The 22,622-nt window shown below is 37.9% G+C and overlaps 1 protein-coding gene across 2 annotated transcripts in view; it reads right to left on the bottom strand.

The window, feature by feature from the left end:
- The window catches only part of FBXO11 (F-box protein 11), a 77,496-nt gene that overhangs the window by 27,221 nt on the left and 27,653 nt on the right, over positions 1–22,622 (bottom strand). Inside the window, exons 2-7 of one of the 2 annotated variants that reach the window (XM_075042450.1) lie at positions 11,962–12,089; positions 11,761–11,842; positions 4,895–5,036; positions 3,425–3,554; positions 2,261–2,344; positions 2,046–2,178 (exon numbers count right to left, since the gene is read on the bottom strand). In XM_075042450.1, coding sequence (XP_074898551.1) covers positions 2,046–2,178; positions 2,261–2,344; positions 3,425–3,554; positions 4,895–5,036; positions 11,761–11,842; positions 11,962–12,089 — 699 coding nt within the window. Of the gene's footprint in view, positions 1–2,045; positions 2,179–2,260; positions 2,345–3,424; positions 3,555–4,894; positions 5,040–11,760; positions 11,843–11,961; positions 12,090–22,622 lie in introns of both variants that reach the window. The other variant, XM_075042449.1, reaches the window with a different exon arrangement.

The following is a 22,622-nucleotide window of genomic DNA, read 5'->3' as shown; positions in this document are numbered from 1 at the left end:
GACTGAACAGAGAAGAGGTAGTTCTCCAAGGCTTAGTGGTTCACTTTAATTTGTTTTCTTTTCCAGACAAATGAAAACTGACTCCCTCTACAATGTCACTCACCATTCAGTGGAGAAAGTCTGAGGAAGTGAAGAGTCAGCAGTGCCAGAAACTGAAATATAAATACATCTAGCATTTCTGGATTCCTCTTGGAGGTTTTGTTCCCCAAGACAGCTATTCTGTTACAAAAATACACAATGCAGATCCCTTGCTTTTAAAGAACTGTAGTTAAGATAACTGTTTTTCTGAATAACTTGGGTTCATTCCAGTGGAAGGGAACGCAGAGGGCCTTTCAAAACTTAAAAGGAGCCAGAGAACATGCAGAAGTTTAACCAGATATCAAAGATGTCGTTTCAAGTTTCATGAAGTAATTGAGAAATTTCATATCTTAGGACAGTGCTGATCCAGTTTCTTCTGGATTTTAAACACTTCACGAATATGACTTGCCCTATTTGTACTGGCATTTATTACTGTCATCCCATATCTGAAACAGAAGCCGGGGGTATTTTGTTATTTGTCTAAGGCCACGTCTGCATTAACAAGCACTGCAGCATAAGAGTGGCACTAGAGTGAAATAGTGCTGAGGATCAGACATCCACACCACATGCGTTGCAGGACAGGGAGTGCAGAAGAGACTGTGACTTTGGACTAGTCCTAGCGTGGTCCCTCTGACTGAATGTACACTGACTACTAGAGTGCAATAACAGTATTCCAGGAACATGTCTCTTAGATTAGTCTCATCCAAAAGGAATCTAGTTTGCACTCCAAAACCTCTCCACAACACAAACCAAAGCACTGTAAGAGGGGATGTTCAGGACATTAGCTTCAGAAGTGTACTCAGGAACTGACAAACTAACATACTAACACAGCTGCATCTCACAGATCTGCAGGGACAAGTTTTAAGACTAACACTGGAACAATCTAACTGCATTGTTCGAAACTGTTCTCACTGCCAGGGCTGCAAAACTCAGGCAAGAAGTGCCAGAATAGGCTCACTCTAGAACAAAAAGGTTGGTATGCAGAACCCCCCCCCTGAAAAGAGGGGACTTTTCAAAACAAACAAAACCCAAACAACAACCACCCACCCCCTACCCCCCAAAACAAAACCATACAACAACAATAAACACCATAGCAACAAACAAAAACCCCCAAACAGACACCACCCCCAGAATCCCCCACACACCCCCAAAAGACTACCCCAAAAAACCCAACCAACCAAGAAAAACAACAACCCAGACAGATGGAATCTTAGAAGCAGGCAATTCACTTCTGTGTCACCACAGGAGCAAGAGGCCCAAGACCTCTTAACCAAGATCTCTACCAGCCATTAAGACAGTCTGAATTCTTACTACGCTATCATGTTGCTGGGGATTAGCACGCTCACAGTAGGGACAGGAAAAGCAAATAGCTCCACAAGCACCACACTTTGCAGCTAGGTGTATTATATTAACTACCTAAACCTATCCTATTCTGAAAGTCTTATATCCTTCTCCATAGAAGTTCTCTTTTAGAGGTACAGTTGGGAGACGAACAGAGAAAGAACCTCCAGTCTCAGAATCTTTCTGTTTGAATGCTCTCATTTCCTTCCTTGAGATGGAATTACAATGCTGAAGAAAATGGGACAGATACTAATTTGGGCTTGCTCCCACTGCTGGATTCTACTCTGGAGATAAGTTATATATAAACAAATTTCATAAGAACCACCTGAAAATTTCAACTACAGTAATATAACTGAGTATACTTTCTGAAAAATTCAATTTTTTAATCCTAATGAAATAAAAAGATAAGTTATTCCAAGAACTAACAAGCAGACAACGGTACTTCAGTCTGAAGCATCAGCTACTTTTTAGTTAGTGACACTTGTACAGAAAATACTTATTTACTGGGCTGATGAAGAAAGACAGGCATTTATAGTGGATATTTAATACACCAGAATATCTTTGTAATTAAGGTGGTAATTAACACAAGTCATACTTTGAGACAAAGATGCTCTCAGTTTAAATACCTGCACCGATCATGGTGATTGGAGATTCTATATATATCCATTCATCAGTATATATACCAGAGTGAACAAATATAAGTCCATCAAAATGAGCTTCTTGAACTCCACCAAGAGCATCCTCAATGGTATCATAATACTAGAAGAAAAGGGACAAGTTTAGAGAGAAATATCCATGCAAAGATATATAAATATTCTTAAAAACTGCTTTAGAAACATACCAACATATTTTCTCTTCCCTTGTATCTTGCAGGATTACTGTAGAAGTGTTCAGCAAAACCCGGCTTTACATGTGCTCCTTTGTACTAAAACAAGGAAAATAGCTTATAATAAGCTTGCAGATAGGTGGATATGAATGCACAGACAAGAGATCTACTAATCCCCTAATTAACGAGCCATTTACTGATATCAGTTTGTTCTGGGAACTAAGGATCATATTCTGACCTCCCATAACAGGCACCCAGTTTGAAATGGCAACCCCAAAAAAGTCTGAGCCTAAGAAAGTGACCAACTAAGCCAAGAAGCTAACCTACTTACACAGCCAAAAGCCTCTAAAGTGACTGAAAAATCTTTGTGTACCTTATCCACTCCACAACAGATGTTCTTATTTCCATCTTTTGATCTTTCTAGCAGCTTGCCACAAAACAAACTGCATTTATATGGTGAGGAAAAAAGAATCCTATACCTTCACTTTTGATTGAGTACTGAACAAAAGAAGCCCAGTGAAGTATTTGTCCTCAACAAGCTTCAGAGTTTCATTCACCAATTACACATAGCATTGTATAATACACTCACCTTGATACTTATTTCCCTTACTTATGTTTTTCAAATATCATGCCCAGCCATTCTTACAATACCTTTGACACTTTGGATTAGAGGTTCAATCACATGGCTTAAAGGTTAACTTGTTTAGCTCCAGTCATGTCAGCTGTAAATCACTATTAAAGCCCAAGTGATATTATCAATATACTGTTTGGTTTACTAGAGAAAGATGCATGTGAATCTGATAACCAGCATGCACGCTGGTTTAATATGACAACAATACACTTGAAGTTTATTGCAAGCCACAGACCATGAGAATCTCTTGCACGGAATTTCAGTGATACAAAACATGAGGAAAACCCAAGATAGAAAAGCTGGATGCTCAAGCGCTCCACTTTATCATGATGTGTCTCCCTAAAGTGTGCCTCAAAAGAGGAAATAACTTCAGATATCCCCCTACTGCATAATGCAATACAAGGATCTCTCCCCACCTGCTCAGTCCCATCATCTCATTTAAAGTCTAAAACCAAAATAATTACTATTGTCAGCCACATTTCAGAAGTTGGGGTTTTTACTTTTATAAACCATCTTTAAATTGGAATATAAATGAATACTACTGTTACCAGTTGCTGAAAGCTTTCTTTCCAGGGATTTGGATGTTCATATTCTTCTGGATTAATCTGATAAAATTTACCAGGTTCAGGATGCATCATTGGACGAGTGTACTCAAATACTTCCATATACAATCTTTTCCTGAGCGAATTGTCAAGCAGAAAAGGAAATTAATGTATTTCTGATTACTCTTCCATTTTAATGTAACACACCAAATGTTAAAACCTGTTTTTCTTCCAACAGCATTTGCCAGTCTGTGACAGTGAATTTGACCAAGATCAGTATCAACTCCTTTAAAAGACTTCCAAAACAATTTTTCTGTTGGACTGACTTCTGTGTTTTTCTAAGAAGAATTTTGACATGCATTTCATGATCCAAGTGAAACAGTTCTCAACATGTAATTTCCATGAAGAAATTTAGGCAGTTAGTTACACTGTTTGTGGAATCAGAGTCTAATTGTATATTAACTACACCATTGCTTTAACACTTATGAAAGCTAGTAGCACAAGAATAACAGGAACTTCAGATGAAGTGTGCCACCACCTCTTCCTCACCTTGCCAAAAAAAAAAAAAAAAGTTGAAAAAAATGCATTCACAGAGAACAAATGATGCACTGTATTTCAAAAAGAGTTCATCAGTAGACAGATTACAATGGCTTAAGACGAAGAAAATAGCACACAACAATTGGATTCTTTTGATTAGTGCCAGAATACAAATAATTGCAGCGTCTGAGCCTGCTGATATTAAGCCCAGACTTACAGGATGACACTGAATCTCAGAAGTTGTAATTCATCTGACAAGACATCCCCAAAACAGTCTTTAGCACAGAAGTGGGGGAGGAAGGGAAGAAGAGCATTTTTGTGATGTTACACTCAAACTTTATTATTTTTCTTTTAGTCTTAAGCTGTTTTTTTAATGTAAAGATTAAGAAACATATATAATTTTTTTCCTTACAAAACAATTAAAAATTTAGATCCCATTTATTCAAGCTCTCAATAACCCAGGGGCAGGGTGGATTCATACAGGGAAAAACAGCCTGAGTATCCAACCACTGAACAGAAATCAAACCAAATGAAATAAAACCAAAAAACCTGGAGTAACACTAGACAAAACTTGCATCTAACATTAAGAAATGTGTTGTTTCTTTTGTGCCAAGTAACACAATCCCCACAGAAGCCTGTAAAAGGTTAAAGAGGGGAAGAAGGAAAGGAGTGGCTACTGAAGGAATATGTCACTGATTTTTTAAAACAGCCATTATTTAACTAGTATCTACACTACTAGCGAATCAAGTTTTACTGCTTAACACATATAATCAGATATTCATAAGTAACAAATAATGCTTAAGTAAACCAGACATATTAAAATAAAATTCATTTTAATTCAACTAATTGCAACAAACATTTCAATTTTTCTATTGTACTGGCATCTCGTGCAGCACATCTAATATTTCTCAAGATAATGAGGAATAGCTTTTCACTTACCACAAAATTGGATCATTAGCCAGCTCACTGAAGCGTTTACACACACAAGCTGCTCTACAGAGATCCTGCTCCAGCAGGTAGGAGAAGATCTTTAGAACCACTTCATCTGGCAACTTCTCCTGAAGATACTGTTCTGCAGGTGCTGCTATTAAACAGTAATCTATATAAGATTATTGACATATTTAACCAGCCCAAATTCTGACCAAAATAGATCACCAATTTGCCATTTGAAAGATTCCCATTTAAAATGCCAATGATCTCAAATTAGTTTGGGTTTTTTTGGGTTGGGGTTTTAAGTTCATTTCATCTAAATCTAAAGGCAAAAAAAAGAGGTAAATGATTGACTCTGGAATCAGGTAGAAGTTATAGACTTCAAGACCTCTTTCAAAACTTTTTAGTTCACCTCTTCTATTGGAGGAATCAATCTGCATACAATTGCAGGCATTAAGTAGGCTACTGTGCACGTTCCAGATATACTGGCTCCTCACTGCTATTAGCTTCATTGAGGTTCAATTAACCCACATTATCTATATAATAATAATAATCTGGTCCCAAAGTCAAAATCTCTGCAAATGTTTTCAAACACAGAAGAATTTACTCAGAATTAGTCACTGTCTGGAAAAACTACTAGTAAAACTTCCATGTTCTCCCACAACAATCACACTAGGAAAAAGAACGTCTGGGATGCAGGAAACCAGTAGCCACCAATAATTCCAAAGTCTCCTCCTTCCACTTACTCCCATATATGCTTTTTCTTTTAAAATGAAAAATCTAAGCCAGAAGAAGTGTTACCCTTGCCAGATGTTGTATTTCTTCAGAGGTTTGCGAAAGTGGCATTCCTGTATCTCTGTGGAGACGTGAATGCACTTCATTAAAACCCCTGCTCTTGGGCAGGCGTGCACTCTACATACGACAGTTCATGTAGGAAAGCCCCATCTGTAGTTTGCTTTCTCACAAGACCCTTCTGTGGCAGGTATCCTCATAGCAGGGGCGTTCTGTTTGCACAGGTCACTTGTTCGGTTATTGTCTTTAGGATCCCTTCTCAGGCAGAACCGTACACAGCAGCTTCCAAGAGGATTTGTATGCAAGGCATTAAAAGCTCCTGCTACATTCATAATGCAATTACATCCATGTAATGCCCCTTGCATTATTCATTTTTTTCTAGAGCATCTGAACCTAGGGAGCAATAGGATCGTGATTCTGGCTACTACAGGAAGACCGCTACAGTGACCCTCAGAAACGCAACCTGCTAAATTTGATGGAATAACATTCTGAAAAATGGTTTCCATGTGAAATTACACACACACACAAAAAAAGAAAAAAAGAAAGAAAGAAAGATAAGCCCCAAGACTTCCCTGGGTAAAGCAGCACAAATAATTACATTATTTCCAGCTAGAAGAGAGAGAAGACATGAACTGCAAGGACCAGAACTGTGCCTTTTACAAAGAAGCTAAACTGTCGTCTACAGACCACATCACCAGAACTTGTGTACTATGAGAGAACTGATTAAAACTGTTTTTCCAAGGTGTCGTGCTTACATCTGTGGTCAGACCAGTTAGTAGAAATTATGAACTATTACTGACTTTGCAGTGACTTTCCCTGAACCTGTTCCTTGTTGCACCATTGTATTAATGTCACCTTGGTGATTCACAAATACCGATTTCCTCTAAGATGCTACGAGGGCACTTATCCAATCGACTGATGGCTGCTCTCAACAGTAACACAGCATACAGTCATCAGCTATAGGTACATGCCACTTTAATCCAACAAAAATCTATGCTGTACAAAAGGGATAAGTCTCACCATTCCACATGCCCATAGCTATTTGCTCCCAAAGTATCCTTTAGGTTGGTACTACAGATCATGGACAGAATAAACCAGAATTTTTTTCCTCACCTTTACACATCCTCCTCCAAACTAATTTTTTTATGGATCAGCTCCTTGTTATAGTTCATTGCAAGCTACAGAAGTGCTAGCATGGCCACAAGGAAGGAGACAGGAATGCATGTCCAGAAACTGGCCAAGACTGTTCCCTTCAGCATCAGTATTATTAATGCCAGATTAAAAAGTTCTTTTTATTCAAAAAAACAAAACAAAAAAACCAACCACAAACAAACAAAAAACCCCAACTTAAGAGCCAGGCTGAAGCCAGTAAGTTAGCAAAACTAATAAAAAGCAAGTAGTCTGGAAAGGACTTATGCTCAAGAGGCACTTGAGGAGCCCAAAGTCTGGGAAGCACGTACCAGCAGTCCATAAGGTTGGGCACCACCAAAAAACATTACATGCACAATCACTGCTAGTTTTTAAAGAGGTCTTTTTCCACTGGAGATATAAAGGTTCTTTCCTGTGTCAAACAGGCAGCAGCAATTCATTGTACGGTCCTAATCACCCTTGAAATGCATCACAGGACATTGTTTCTGAATTCATCTTTTTCTGGTAGGTTTCCAGTTAGATGTGGAGATAGAGTCTTCTGCTGTCTTACAAGCTGAAATGCAATGTTGTGAATGCAAGGCAGTAAATCCTCACATGCCTTCCACGACCTGTGTTCTCCTTTTAACACACAAATCCCTAAGGCATACAATTTAATCTTCTTCCCAAGACAATCAGTTACTTCCCTAAACAACATGCAGAATTTTTTCTTCCTTTAAGTTTATGTATGTTAGGACCTTGATTAATTCTTTACTAAACAGGGAAGTTCACTAGTGTAGTGCCCTCCATTGCTCAACAGCTCACACTCCCATTTTCCTCCCTAGGCCCTATCTCAAAATGAAAATTGAAATCCAGATGCATTTCCTTACTGCAAGGGGCAGGGACCAACTTTGAAAGTGTCAAAAAAGCTTCTTGCAATAAAAACAAACAAACAAACAATAAAAAAGCCACAATACCCCCCTCCCCCCCTCAATTTCTCAAGTTTTATTTACTTGGAAACTTAGGCACTGACTGCAAAATGAAGATGATGATTTTACCCACCTTTATCCAAAATCCTGTAAAAGTGAGAGATTTAGTTTAAATTGCCCTTCTGCTCAATTAAGAAGAAGGGGTTGATCTAAGATTTCTTCACTCAAATCACTAATATACTGATTACTAGGTGAAATTCTCCAGTACAATTTGAAAAAAGCTAATTTACTTCTTGATGTGAAGACTTAAATATCCTCAGGGTCCAAAAGACAACTCCATGCTTATGTTTTATAAATTCATGCTTCACATTTTGGGGATCTTTTAGTAATCTGTCAAAGCAAGGATGCATTCAACATGTTCTTCCTCCCAGTTTACAAAAATAAGCCAATACAGTTTAAAAATTTGTCTGGCCACCCAATCAGAAACATTCATGTGCTGCTACTCCTGACAGTTTTATGCCTATTGACAAAGTGAAGGTTAAGTACGAAATGCATACTCTTAAAATAAATTTTAGAAAAAGATAGTTTTCCAAATAAGTGTTAAAAGTACACAAGAAGAAAAATAAAAACAAAGTACAAGAGGTCATCACCAATCTTCATCTTTGCCCTAACATAAGTTGACAGTTGAACTATTTACGATTTTAATAAAGTGTTAATAAAGTGATAAGACATTAGACAACTGAAAATTAGAAACACAGCTGGTTATGTCATTCTGTTTCCACAGGATATGCATGAAGCTATTTCAGTTTCAGTTCTGATCATTTAGTAGATAGAAACTAGTACAGTAATACCAAGACAAAAGACAGGGAAAGCTGCCTGAAAGTGAATTACCTTCTTTGTACAAAGACAAAGAATGCCATCCCATGAATCCTGAATTGTAAATTGTGTGTCTTGTATGGATACCTTCTTTGTCCATTTTAGCGGAGAAGATGGAGACAAATAGCTTTTATTCCAAAATGAGGCATTTAGTAAAAATATTTTCTTGCTAAGAAGAAATATGGCAGAAAACACAGCATGCAGTGTTCTTGGAAAAATTTCTTATAAATAAATAGGAAAAATAAAAAATACATTTTAAAAGGCAGTAAGTTCTGCAAACTATGAGCTATACGTGTACCTAATGCATGGAACAATCAATGAGTGCTCCAGTAACCCAGAGTCTCAATATCTACTACAACTCTGTAGTTCAGTGAAAAGAAAGAGATTACTAGTCTGTGAATTGAAGTCTTCCAAAGATGGTTAAAAGTCAGCAAGAACTGCCCAGTATAAAATGGATATGCAAATGCTCTTAAAGCAAGAGAGGAGAAAACCTACGCAGTAATAAACAGAAAGGAAGAGTATGGCAAATGATTAAAACCCTGGATTTAAATGACACGACAAGACAAGTGATACTGAAGACTGTGAAATATCCCAGTAAGCAGAGGCATACATTTACAGTTGAGGTAACAGAAAGAAACAGTCAGAATACACTGAATTTAAATCTTTCTGTAAATCAAGAAATATTATATTCACATATGATACAAATATTTGGATCAATGAGATCTAAAAGCTGTAAGTGCTTTCTACAGATGTCAAACAAATGCTGAATTTGTAGGTTCACCAGTCATTTGTGATGTAAGAAGCACAGCTCCACCATACCTTTTTCTTATCTAAATTTTTGGTTTCTTCATTTTTTGTATTCTACTTAAAGAGTTTAAGTGAAAAATTATTTACATATTTTCTATAATGTGTTGCTTTCTCTTCAAGATTCTTGTATATTCATTAATCTTTCTGTCTCAGGATTGAAGAACTCATTGTCAGCTGCAGAGACCACTGGAGGACAGGGTTGCAAATAATAAACAACCCCCATGTCAATATTTCAAAATTCTAATGTGTTCTTCTTGACAGTATCTGAGACTGACTTTTTTTTTTTCTCTCCTTACAATTTGAAATAGCAAGTGTCTTTCAGCAGCACTAATTCTGAAATTAGTATTAAAATAAGGAATAGTCTTCTGTTTTTCCAACTGCTGGCTCCACTCCAGTTGGAAGCTCTAATTGACTGGCATTTCTCTTTTCATCTCTGCCAAATTTTCCTCAGCTCAGAGTCCATACAAGAAGGAATGGTTCTCCACCAAGACATCTTCCTATATTTCTAGTCCCACGCGTTCATCTACAGTTCTAAAATAAACAGCTATATGTTCCAGATGACAATATACAGTCTCCACTGATGGCAATCCAGAGAGTCTCATGCTTACAACTCAGTCACAACAGCTATCATTACCTATGATAGCAAAAAAATGGGGGGGGAAGGGGAGCAATTCTCACTGCAATCAATACTTGTACAAATTTAGAGGAATATCTCAAAAACTCAATGGGGAAAATATAAAAAAGTAACCATCATCCATACTAGGAAAGAGATTAATAGAAAACGGGTTGAGAAGGACACTCCTTTGTTAGATTGTAACTGGTCTGAATACAATCTTAAAAGTACAATTATAAAAATCATTGTTTACAATTCTTCTGGTAATTCCATGTTGGAGAAGCCTCCACAACCCTGGTACTTTCCCCACATGAGCTCAAGAATGTAACAAAAGGAATGTGCAGCAAAAGTGTGGAGAATTCCTTTGGAAATTAGTGTCATTCATGCTGTAATTTGTACCACAGGACTCAAATAAAGTTACATACCTTCACTAAAGCAAGAAGATGAGTAAAAGCATAATGAAGAACACATCAGAAGTCAATGAGCTTGAGGAAAAACTAAGAACTGGCAAGAGAAACCAAGTCTATGACAAGATGACTTTGTACAAGGCTTCAGATACCAAATCAGGAAATGAAACTGAAGTAGAATAACACAGGTTGATGTTCAGTTGGTTCTGGCTATTTCAAGGATATAAATCTTGAGGTTAAATGATTCTTAACCAGCTACTGAAATTAAAAGTTAAGGGGGGAGGAGGGGTGGCAGCAATAATACAGAGGCAGAAAGAGACAGAGAAAGATAAAATCTACACCATGGAGAAGGTGAGAAGCCAGAAAGAGCAGACTTCAACAGAAGCAATGAAAATGGACCAAAGCCTTGTGCCAGCTGCTCAGTTTTAATTCACAGTGTTAAGGGAGACATGGACAAAAAAAACAAAAACAAAAACAAAACAAAAAAACAACAAGAAAAGCAACAGAAACCACATCAATGGGAGTTGGCAAGCACTGATGTTGATTTTCCAGGGAAAAGTGACAGCAGATCTCCTGGAACTAAAGAGTGTGTCAGGAGACAAAAAGGGGTAGAAGGAGAGAGACTGAAAAATGACGTAGAAAAAAGAACAAGTAGGATATATGTGCCTACATATGTGTGTGCAAACAAATAAAAAATACACACACATACACACACAATTTATTACATTCACATGTATGTGTTTATTATACAATGTACATATATTGTATAAGTATGTGAAATATATGTACATATACTGTACATATATGTATGTAGGTATATGTGTATTTTTATTTATAAACACATGCAAACTCTCTCCCTCTCTCCACAATGAAATGCTATAATGACATACCCAAACTACCTTTAAATAATATACTGGAACAATACATCAATATGAGAAATGGTAAATAAACCTAGTCAGAGTGCTGCACCATTGCAGCACTACTGCTTCTAACAGTAGCTTGGATACAGCTACACAGCACTTTGAAGAGAATAAAAAACAAACCAAAACAAAAAAACCCCAAACCAACATGCCTGCAGTGAAGCAGGCAGACTGAAGGACCAGATTCTGAAAATCAGATTAAAATCATGCTTCCAAATTTGAAGTTCAGAACAAGTTTGTAGCTGTTTTTTCACTGCAGTTTCTTAGTTGGAGAACAGACAGGAAAAGTAAGTTTAGAGGTGGTGGTGGTGTGGGTGTGCGTGTGTGTGGGTGTGCGTGTGGGTGTGAAGTCAAAATGTCTCCACCCCTTCTCCCCCACCCCCTTTTTTGTACAAAAAGTTATTACCTGATAAATCCTGGGATTTTCCAGATACTCTAGCACGTTTAGCTCGGTGACCAAAGTTTTCAGTAGCTGAAGTGGAGGCACCCTTTAATGAAATAAACAAGAATTAGTTCAGTCATTAGGTAACTTATGAAAAGTACTAATTAGCTTCCTATTCTCGAAACAGTAAGATTTACTTTAGAATTAAAAACAAACAGAAGTTACCTCCATACTGCTCTTTGTAGGGCAAGCTGTTCTTTTAGGTAGAAGAGTTTTTCTGCGAAGTTGGTATGGACTATTTTGTGCACCAGGACCTGATTCTTCTGCAACCATATCTGCAGGTACATCATCATCTGTCAAGAAAAGAAGAAAATTTGCTAATTAGAATTGTAGTTTTGTTTTATACCAGAAAAACACTACAGCAGTTTTCAAATACATCCAGTCAGGAAGGTGGGGAGGAAATGCTAGAGCACACAGAATTTTTAGTGAAAAAAATCAGAATATACGCAGCATACATAAAATTACATGAGAAAGTACAAAGAATTAACTTATGTTCTCCATATGTACACAGCAGCTATACCAAAAGCTGCTTAAAAAAAACAAAAACAAAACCCCCCAAAACCCACCACAAAAAAAAAAAAGCCTAGTTTTTTGCTTTCTCTTCAAGCATATAATTCACTGTGCTAATTCCATCACCTCATTACCTCAAATTTTTCACCTAACACTATCAGCATAATGAGGAACATTGGAGTTTCAATTATTAACCAGATGTTATCAAGAAATCCTTTAGTAAACATGGCATTTAGTACAAAACTCAAGGCAGAATTTTCCCCAAATGTTTCAGGAATAGCCCAGGCCAGCATAGAAATCTTTCTATAAAATGGAGGTAGTTTTAAATACATACATTCTGTTTGCCTAAATTATACTTTAAAAAGTAAGTGTATATTTTCTCCCTGCCCTTTAAAAAAGAGTGCAGAAAGTGCCATGAGTACAATTTTTAAAGTTTTTGATTCATTAGTTTCAGTTTTCCATGTTCGTATATTTATGGAACATACTCGAAAGAAGCAAGGAATAATTACTTATCACTGCATGCCCTACAAGTAGCATCATTTAATAAAGTTACAAGAATTTTAAAAAGGCCAGAACAAAAACTGTCTAGAAAATAAATTAAAGCCCAGCTCCACATAAGTAAAAGGTATACTTTCTGCAGATGCTTAACTGTGAGAAAAGAATTTTGGACTTCCTTTTCATTTTAACTGCTTTTTTGTTTTAAACTGGGTAAAACATGATGTAAAAGTGATAGCCAGAAAAGCAAGACTGTAGAGTAAGCAGTTTTCCTGAATACGTTAGGGTGAAGAGAGACTGATGTCAACCCCCCCTCCCACCATAAACACCCCCGCGCCCCTCAAATATTAAACCAGTCTGTTTAAAACACAAAGAAAACCAATTTTAAAAGTTCTAAAAATTGCCTTATATTTCAAGATCTTAATCTCATGATTTTCCTACGGGTTACTTGCTTTGGGGGGGAAGGTTTGACATAAATTACAAAACATTGAATTTATATAGGATTATGCATGCCATCATAGCCCAAGATGCTACATCAGCGACAGCTAACCAATAAAATTCTGAAGAAAAAGCTATTTCAGTGTCCTCCTGCTCTTTTCTGGTCCTGATTTTTCCTCTACCGTAGCAGATTATTTATAAACTGCAAACCTTGCCACGTATCATAAACAGATCACAGCACTGCCAGGACATCTAAATAGAGGACAGAAGCTGGTAAAAAGATGAAGTTAGCTGGTGGTACGTGTGCAACTTCACACAGTCAGCTCAGGGCAGTCTAAGAGAGTGTCATCGGCTCATTAACCCACCTGAAAACTAACCCTGCAAGAAGCACCTCCAGGATGAGCCTTAGGCCAGCCCAGAAGCTGCTCCAGCTCAGCCCAGCCCCAAAGACGGGACAAGACCACACGACTGGGAAGAACCACCACCCCTTTTGCAGCAACAGCACAGGTTTTTAAGGACAGAAGCGAACTTCTACCAAAACCCTACCACTTTCAAAAACAACAGGGTAACCTCCATAACTCAGCTAGAAGCTAGCTCACTCTCCTTGTCTGCTACTCACATGACACACCTCACTAGCATCTGAGCACTTCTCTACCTGCAAAGGCTAAGTATTTATGCATTATGCAAAAAACTTAAGGACACTGAGAGATGAACTGCAGTGCATTTTCCTGGGAAGGAGCGTCCGGCCCAGTGTTAGCATCGCGCACCTGCGGCAGGTTACTGACCCCAGAGCGGACCCATTGCCTACTCACAACTCAGTCACCTGATTTTACCCGTTTCTTTTCCTCTCTGATCAAAAATACCCTACCAATTTAACAAGATATCAGCGAGCGAAAGAGAGAAGCTGCTACAGGAGAGTTCCCAGCCTTCCCTGGCACCCCAGAGCAGAAGAGGAGCTGTGGGTCTGAAGCGGGCCCTGCCAGGAGGATTTGGGCAGCCACCACCAGCGGCCGGGCTCTCTCATAGTGAAGACACCCAAACGTGCTCAAACACTGCAGCACCCATCTACTTTGCACCCCTTGATTCTATTTAAGATCTGATACAGTAATCATAATATCTGTTGCTAATATCCCCCAGAAGCATGCTACTCAGGGATTTTGAGTGTCTTGCCTTAAGCCTGTTCCCCTGTTTTGCACTGAAGACACAAAATGACTGTCAGAATGGCTAAATTTTTCCCCCTGTTCTGGTTGGTCAGTACAATAGCACAAAATTGCCACATGAAACACAGCAAAAGCATAATAAGCAAAGAAAATGGGGGAAAAAATAAAAATAAAAATCAAAGCACAGAATTTTGATCTCTCTGTAGGTGACGAAAAGGGCAGAGACAAACCCCAATCAGGTCCTTAGAAGTAAACCCGTGGAGGCCACTAAGGACAAAACATATTACTGCTGGAAAGGGAAGGCAGAAGCCTGTGGGGAAAAATGGAAGTAAAGGTCAGTTTGGCTGAAACACTGAAGGACTGGCTAAGCAGAAAAGAAATGTATTCATTTTCTTGCAGTGGATTTAGGAGGATGGCAGGAGTCCTGCTCAAAGATCGCTTTCCTAGCACAGATGACATTAAGGGATATGCACACATTCACTCAGATTCACAGCAGGTTATCGGAGGAATTAAAACCTTCCTTTTTTCCATCCGAGCGGCAAGGAAGATGAGAGAAGGGCACCAGGGGAAAGCACGAACCCGCGGGAAGCAGAGGGGTGCCCAGGGCACACGCACGCCAAGGTGCCCGTCACTGCTGAGCACCGCCGGCCTGGAGGCACCAGTCCACCCGGCAGCACACATGGAACCTATTGTGACAGCACCGGCGACGGACGTATTGCGAGAGCTGCTCACGGGGAGGAACGCTTCAGGGACCGAGAGCCTCCGGCCTGGCCCTGCAGTGAACCTGCTAATTGCGTGCAGGTAATTTGCTGGCTATAGAAGGATAACGAGAGTCAGGTGAGCTAGATGACTTCTTTCTCGCCAGCAGTTTTTGTCACACTTCTGAGGGGCTGACCAGCTTCTGCATAGATTTCTAACATTTCAGGAACAATAACAACTGATAATACTTCTCAAAATGCAGCCTGTGTAGTTACCGTCAAGTGAAACACTATCAGGAAACCTGAAAGTCTTAAGTGTTCTGTTACAGAAGTAGCCTCGGTGCTTGTTTTTAGCCTTCCAAATGCTCCACGGTAAGCTCTGAACAGACTAAACCAGCTACAGTGCTAGCTTTCAGATTAATTCTTCTCAGAAAGTAGTATTTCCTGAAGACTGCACATTACCCTTCCCTGAGCAAGCAACATGACAACGCTCATAATGCAGACTAGAGAACTCCAAGAGCTGTATTTTGAAAGTCCTTCTCTAAGAAACACACTCACATAACAGACATATGCCTGCTTTAAAGCAGAAAAATCAATTTTAAAATACAGAACCTCAGTGCCTCCAAAATATTTTGAAAAACCCTATTTTAAAGCGTAATAGTATTAGCTACTGCATCTAATAATGTAAATAAAAGGCACTATAATCACCTTTGTTGATGGTTGAAGTATAAAAGTCAATAAACAAATTTGGGGGAGTGTGTAATATTAATACCCTCAGTACAAACACCTGCTGAAATGACTGCCAGATGCTGTCACAGTTTTAAGCAAGTCAATACATTTGCAGTTTTTATGAGGTTAAATTAAGCTGAGTCTGCTCTCAAATAAATATTTACCTGAATATTTTGCACCAATTATATTGTATATAAAAGAAAATAATTTCAAACAAAATCATGTTTATTGAAAATTAAAAATTTAGTGACACTGACAAGTCAAAACCTGAATTTAAATTAAGAAGTATCTTATCTGATAGTTCAAAAGAGCTCATGAAACCTGAACCATAACACTACAAGCTTTAACACCCACAAAAGACCAGTGCAAGCACAAATACTTTCCAGTGGGAAAGAAAAATAAAATTAATCTGCCACTCTGTCAACTGCTATAATCAGTCGAGACTGTCTTGCATTTCCACAAATGCTATGGAGGTGTATACTTTTAAGTGTGTACGTTAAAGAGTACATAATTAACTTTTGTTTCATTAGGACATTGTAAAAAACATTGTCAAAACAATTTTTAAAAAAATAAAAATATACAGATCACTTATTGAGAAAGTTCATCATATCCACGCCATCGTCTTTACAAAAACATGTGCATGTGGTTTTACTTCTACCTTACACGTGGTCAGATAATATTTCCAAGAGTCATCTTAAATATTAACAAGTGTCATGAAGACAGTAAGGCTGATAAAAGCTTTAAAAAAAAAATTATTTAAACCCCCCCAAATACACTCTTATCAGAAAAAAAGAAAAAAGAGGGCGGTTCAAGGGAGAAAGCTCACGCACCAATATGTAGGGTTTAATCATTTAGTTTTAACACTGCAAATTCACTTCTTTGTGCTGTTTTTCCGTATCTTCCCAAAACAGGGCGGGGGGGAACAAAACAGATTTGTAGTCAAGAGGGGCAAAATGCTGGGGGTGGCAGGTATTCCCCAACAGACACAGCATTTAAATTGTTCCTGCAGAGTGGGGGAAGAAAATGGTGAGAAAAACGTAACCAATTAGTTTTAAACAGAAATCCATATCAAATTGGGAGTAGGTCCTAGAAGAACACTTCTGAAAAATAAAGTTAACCCATATTGAACCTATTTGAATGAAGTGATGATTCAATCTTGCCTATCAAGCAAATTTTAACAGTAACAAGAATTCATCGTACAGTGTCTTATGTAAAACTGGTGCAATTTTGGAATGAAATAATGAACTATTAAGACAAAAAAATCCCAATGCTGTCCATCTTCATAATTAGAAGAAAATCTGAGAAAGGCAACTAAAACGTGAACTGATACAGCTCAGTTGCTTTGGGCAGAGTGAATCTTGCCATATATTTAGCAAAATGTGGGTAATGCGTACTACCAACCTGTGAGATGACAGCTCCAACTACCTCACTGCTGGATTAGGCTAAAATTGCAACAGAGAAGAAAAGACGACACAAGTTCAAGGGAGTATAAAAGTACACGCAAAAGAGATAGCAACAGAGACAAAATAACTTACAGAACAGAAATATAAGACAGGAGTTCTGTATTTGCACATAAAATACCTGCAAAAACATGAACATCTCCGTAACAAATTGTCAACCCAAAAACCAAGGAGAACACACCCATCCACCATTCTTCTTTAAGCAGCAAAATCTCTGGGAATTAGCTGTTAAATAAATGTATGTATCAACAGTGTGACTGACACTCATCCTATGTCCTTGCAAACATTCCTAACAAGTGGCTGACACTTAAAAGCAGATACAGTACTAAAACCTGAAAGATACCGAGTACAGAACTGGTACATTCTACTCTATCTCAGAGCAAAATTTTCTCACACCAGTAGAAGCTTTTCCATTGATTCAAGGCAGCATTTAAGGATTAGTTTAAATTATGGCTGGCCAGTTGCTTTTGAAATGGAGACCATTTTCTTTTGAGAGCTATCTGAATATCTCTCTGAAGAGAAAGCCACTAGCTAGGAATACCACCACAAAAAAACCAAACCAAACCAAAAAACACCCCCCCCCAAACCAAACAAAAAAGAACACCCATAAAAAAAACAAAGAAAAAAACAACTCAAAAACTAAGATGAACTGCAAAGTACACTGAGCCCAGATCCAACATGTCCTAAAGGCAAGAGCATTTTGGTGGTCTTTCACTGTCAAGTTCCACTTCCCCAAAGTGGACTTCAAAAAAACAAAGAACAACCCACAAAAGAAACAGGAGGATGTATACAGCAACTCCCTTCATTTTATGTTTAATGTTAAAAAAACATTGATACTAAAGTAGGAATTAGCTGCAAATTCATCCACTAACACAAAAGAGACTTTAATAAATACTGTAATATATTTTAATTATCATTATGGAAAGAAACCCTGCAGTATTTTCCAAACAATATCCAAAGCAGCTTGACTCACATAAAGATAAAATCTAAAAGGTGGTATTTTTGTAAGGTTCCGATGGCACAGGTCAACAAGAAGGATTAATCTCTGACAAGAGTCAAGGCTGTTTGGAACTGGAAGAGACCCAGCACAAAAAAGATTCTGAGACAGATCTCCACTCAGAGTAGCAGGCTTTCGTTTTGGAAAAGGGACAGACCTAACATTAAAAATGTATGCTTTCTTAAAGGCCACAGAAAGATCAGACTTACTGAACACCATGCGGAATAAAGAGATTCTGCCTTCTGGGAACCAACAACTAGACACAATAACCATTACTGACTACTAGAATATTTTAAATATACATACAATTTCTTACTGATACTAAACAAAAGACACATTATGTAACAATACACAAGCTTATTGTAATTTGTAACAGTTTATTTGATAAACAAAAAGTATGTGCAATACCTAGAATTTTTCCTGTACAGAAATTATTTCTTAAATTGAGAGAGGGGAGGGAAAAAAAATAATTATGCTTTAAGCTAGAAGTCTTGGTACTTGTATAGAGCAAAATAAAAACATGCATCACACCACCCCCAACCCCAGGAATCAAACCGCACCTTTTTGGACTTTACATTTTAAGCTTTTAAACATCGATACTCAAATGAGACAGCTTATTACTCTTTGGAAATAGGTCGTGCAGTCATGATGGCCTAAAAAGAGTAAGAATAGATCAGACTCAACTCTACCCATATTTGCTCAAAAGCTCACATTAGTTTTATAACACATTTAAATGTATCTTCTACAAGGAAAAAGTAACTACCTACTTCTATCTACATAGAGAGTTTCTTAACACTCACATTATTTCTGGTGTTATTCTTAAGATCTAATGGAAATTAACTTTTATCTAAGAATCTGATCTTTTCTCCTCGACGCATTGTGTGGCCCAATACAGCAGTCCTGACATAGGTCGCTCAAATCAGACAGGAGAGAAAACACTCCCTCAGAGGTCTGTTAGGTAACTAGCACCCTCAAAATGCTGCATATTAAAATACAGCTTATATACACAAGGCAAAAACATAAGTTCTTAGAGCTCACACAAAGCAGACAAAGTGAAAGGAGACAACTGAGAAAGATAAACTGGCTGCAAGCCCAAAACTTGTCCCCAACTATATTTTGTTAAAAATTATCAACCATCATAAACAGTTACTCACATCTCTGAACCTCATTCACCAGGGAGTTTGTAGTCTAAAACCATCTAGCATAAAACCCATGTGTGAACACTAGTTTAAAAACCCCTCCAGGTGCTATGAAGAATATTTTCCTTTCAAAAAGCCAGGAGCAGAATGTGCTAACTAGGATTTGATGAAAAATTCTAGTTTCTTTCCACAAGCACCACACCCCCAAAAGAGGTATTTAACTCCAGGTTAAAGACTGAATTTCTTTAATAAATAAATTTTTACATTAACATGGACATTTTTATTAGACATACAGAATAATTGTGCAAGTACCTGCATTCTTGGGCTACTTGTTAGATAACTCATTTTAGAGAGGGAAGAAAAAAAAATCTTTTTCTTAGAACAAGCAGCTCTAATAATCAGCACTAGCATGTTTCAAACAATAGTACCAACAAACCAGAATAAAGAGATAAGATTTTTCCTTTGGTATTTTTCTTTAAATTATCCTGTTTTCCCACACTGATAACCATATTACAGCATCGTCTATAACATTTAGCAAACTAATAAACAAATCTCCAGGTGGCTGCTTTGCAAGTATTTTATTAAGACAACTTCCCTTCCTGCTTAATAGGCAGCTTGACTCCTGCTCTGACAAGCTTTCATTGAGAAGGGACAAGGATCCCTTTTTGGGTGCATTCCTCATTAATAAAGCAATACTTTCAAAGCTGTAGCCTTGCTGCATGGTTCCTTGATGCTACAGTGAAAATGCTGACCAAGTAGATTTTAAAGCTTCAGGAATATACAGTGTTTAAGAGCCTTTCTTATGTAGTCCTTAAGAGCCTTTCCTCATTACATTTCTGAGTGATACTAAGGAAAATAGACTTTATTACTACAAGCTTATTTTTTCCTTCTGTCTATTCCGACTACTGACTCAAGTTTCCAACTAGGACCAATTTAATTAAAATTTCTACGTGGTCATACCACTTCATTTGTTAGAGCAGTCAAGTTACCAGTCTCGAAGGTCATCCCCCTCTTTGGCTGAAATACAGCCACTTTCATCTCATTAGAAAAGCATAGCCAGTGACAACAATAAAAACACACTAAAAGACATTCAAGTACTCCCATTTTATTCTGCAACACAATTGACCAGAAAGATATGTCTGATCAACCACCATACTTCAACATCAGGCAGTACTTCAAGGTGCCTGAACAGAGGCAAGAATGCAACTTTGTGACCACACCCTTGGAGCTACTGTGATGGGAAATATCACCAAACAAAAAAAACCCCAAACACACACAAACCCCTTCTTCCTCTTCCTCCCTACAAAAATCCCACCTTACCAGGAGACGGTATCTTAGACAGGAAGAAATGAATATTCTCCAATAGCAACACCAAAGTGACCAGAACACGTGTACTTTGGTGGCACAGAGGAATAGTTGAACTAAGTAGTCACTGGCACTTCAAAAAAAAAATAAACAACAAAAAACAAAAAACAACAAACACCACACACAGAGAACTCGCTTCCCTCAACTTTGCTGTTAGTAAAATGGCTGGACATTGATAGGATGAAAACCAGGCTCCAAAATTTATGTATTGGGAAGAGGGCAGACTCTGGCTGGGGTCAGCTGGGACAATTAAGGAAATTAGTTTTATGGAATGGCCATTAAGGCAAACTAGTATTTACATCTTGTCTGACAGCCTAGCTCAGGCTAGATAATTTTTTTTTGAGAAACATGTCATAGCTAGCATATGTAAAATAAGTACAATATATTTGTGAGGATAGATTATTTCTAATAAGCTCAGAGCAGCTGAGCTATGAAGCAGCAACCTTACGTTCTCTAATTGGAGTAAGTCAGGATATTCTTGATACCCATAAACTCCAAACAGAATGAATCAGAAGTTTGTAAATTCCTGGTTTTATTAACTTCTGGTGGCAATTATTTCCAGCCTAATCTCATCCTGCATGAGTAACTGCCTTTAGCAGTGCTGGAACTAAAGAATGAGCATGACACTATTAATTTTTTTCTCCCTTTGAGTTTCAGGTATCTTCGAAAAAAAAGTGGGGGGAAACCCACAGTATAGGAATGAGTAAAGTCAGTGAGAATGCAGAGGTTTCACTAAATGCATCTACAGTTTACACTTTGTATTTTCTATGGCCCATAACTGATCCATGTGCAGAGATTTTCTGTGATGCATGGGAAGCTAAGAAAAACCTTGCTCAGAGAAACATAGCTCCCCTTGAAAGGACAGGAAAGTTTATGTGTAATAAAACAATCCACATGCTACAAGTCTCATTATGACTAAACACTATCGCAACTATTCAAGCATAAGTCCCATAAAACAATCTCGGGGCACAATCACTTCACCAAATTTTCAGGAAATGAAAGCCTCCCACAGATTTCTCTGCCATAACAACAGTGCTCTGCAGATGTGGCTAAGACAGGCAAAAAAAAAAAAAAAAAAAAAAGGTATCTCCTGCTAGTAGTAAGAGTAGTAGCAGATTTGGAGATACTTGCCATGCAAAGCCATCTGCCTTACATGGACTCTACATCAGAAGTGACTGACATCTATCAATACATTGGCCCAGCTGGAACCTAGTTATGTCAGGGAGCAGTTTTGATATACTAAACTAGGATTTCCTACGGTTCTTCAGAATTAGAAAGAGTTTCTGAAATGCCTATCACAACAAGGAAAGGCAGTCATGGATCTGTCTTGCAGTGGCAAAAAAACTAAGCAAAAAAAGGCAACCAAGATGAAAGGCCAGACAGTCCTTTCTCTGTGCTGGGTGGTGAGGGGGGTACAGCGAGTATTATTTCCTCCAAGAAAGAAGCAAGAGGAGGAAGTAGTACATTAATAGTACTTTAATAGTACTTTAAAGCTTGCTGGGCTTGGCTGTCATTCTTCCCTTTCTGTATCTTACTATTATGTTACATCAGAGGAAGAAAAAAAATAATAATCAAGAACCAGGAACCATCAACTTAAGCACTTTATGATTTAATGTAACTAGGAAAACAGAGGGTCACCACGAAAATCCTAGTTTGATTCTTGAGTTTTTATAGATCCCAGATAACACTTTGACACAGCCTTCAGAAACAATACAAGCCAACAGATTACGAAGCTTAGTTTTCTGCAAAAATCCCTACTGGTATAGATAGGCAAACACAATACCAAGCAAAGTTTCCAAGCCATGTTCAGCTGCGGTGGCAATTTACACCAGCCA

Source organism: Buteo buteo, chromosome 12 (assembly GCF_964188355.1).
Source record: "Buteo buteo chromosome 12, bButBut1.hap1.1, whole genome shotgun sequence".
Lineage (NCBI taxonomy): Eukaryota > Metazoa > Chordata > Aves > Accipitriformes > Accipitridae > Buteo > Buteo buteo.
This window is presented reverse-complemented; position numbering and strand designations above follow the sequence as displayed.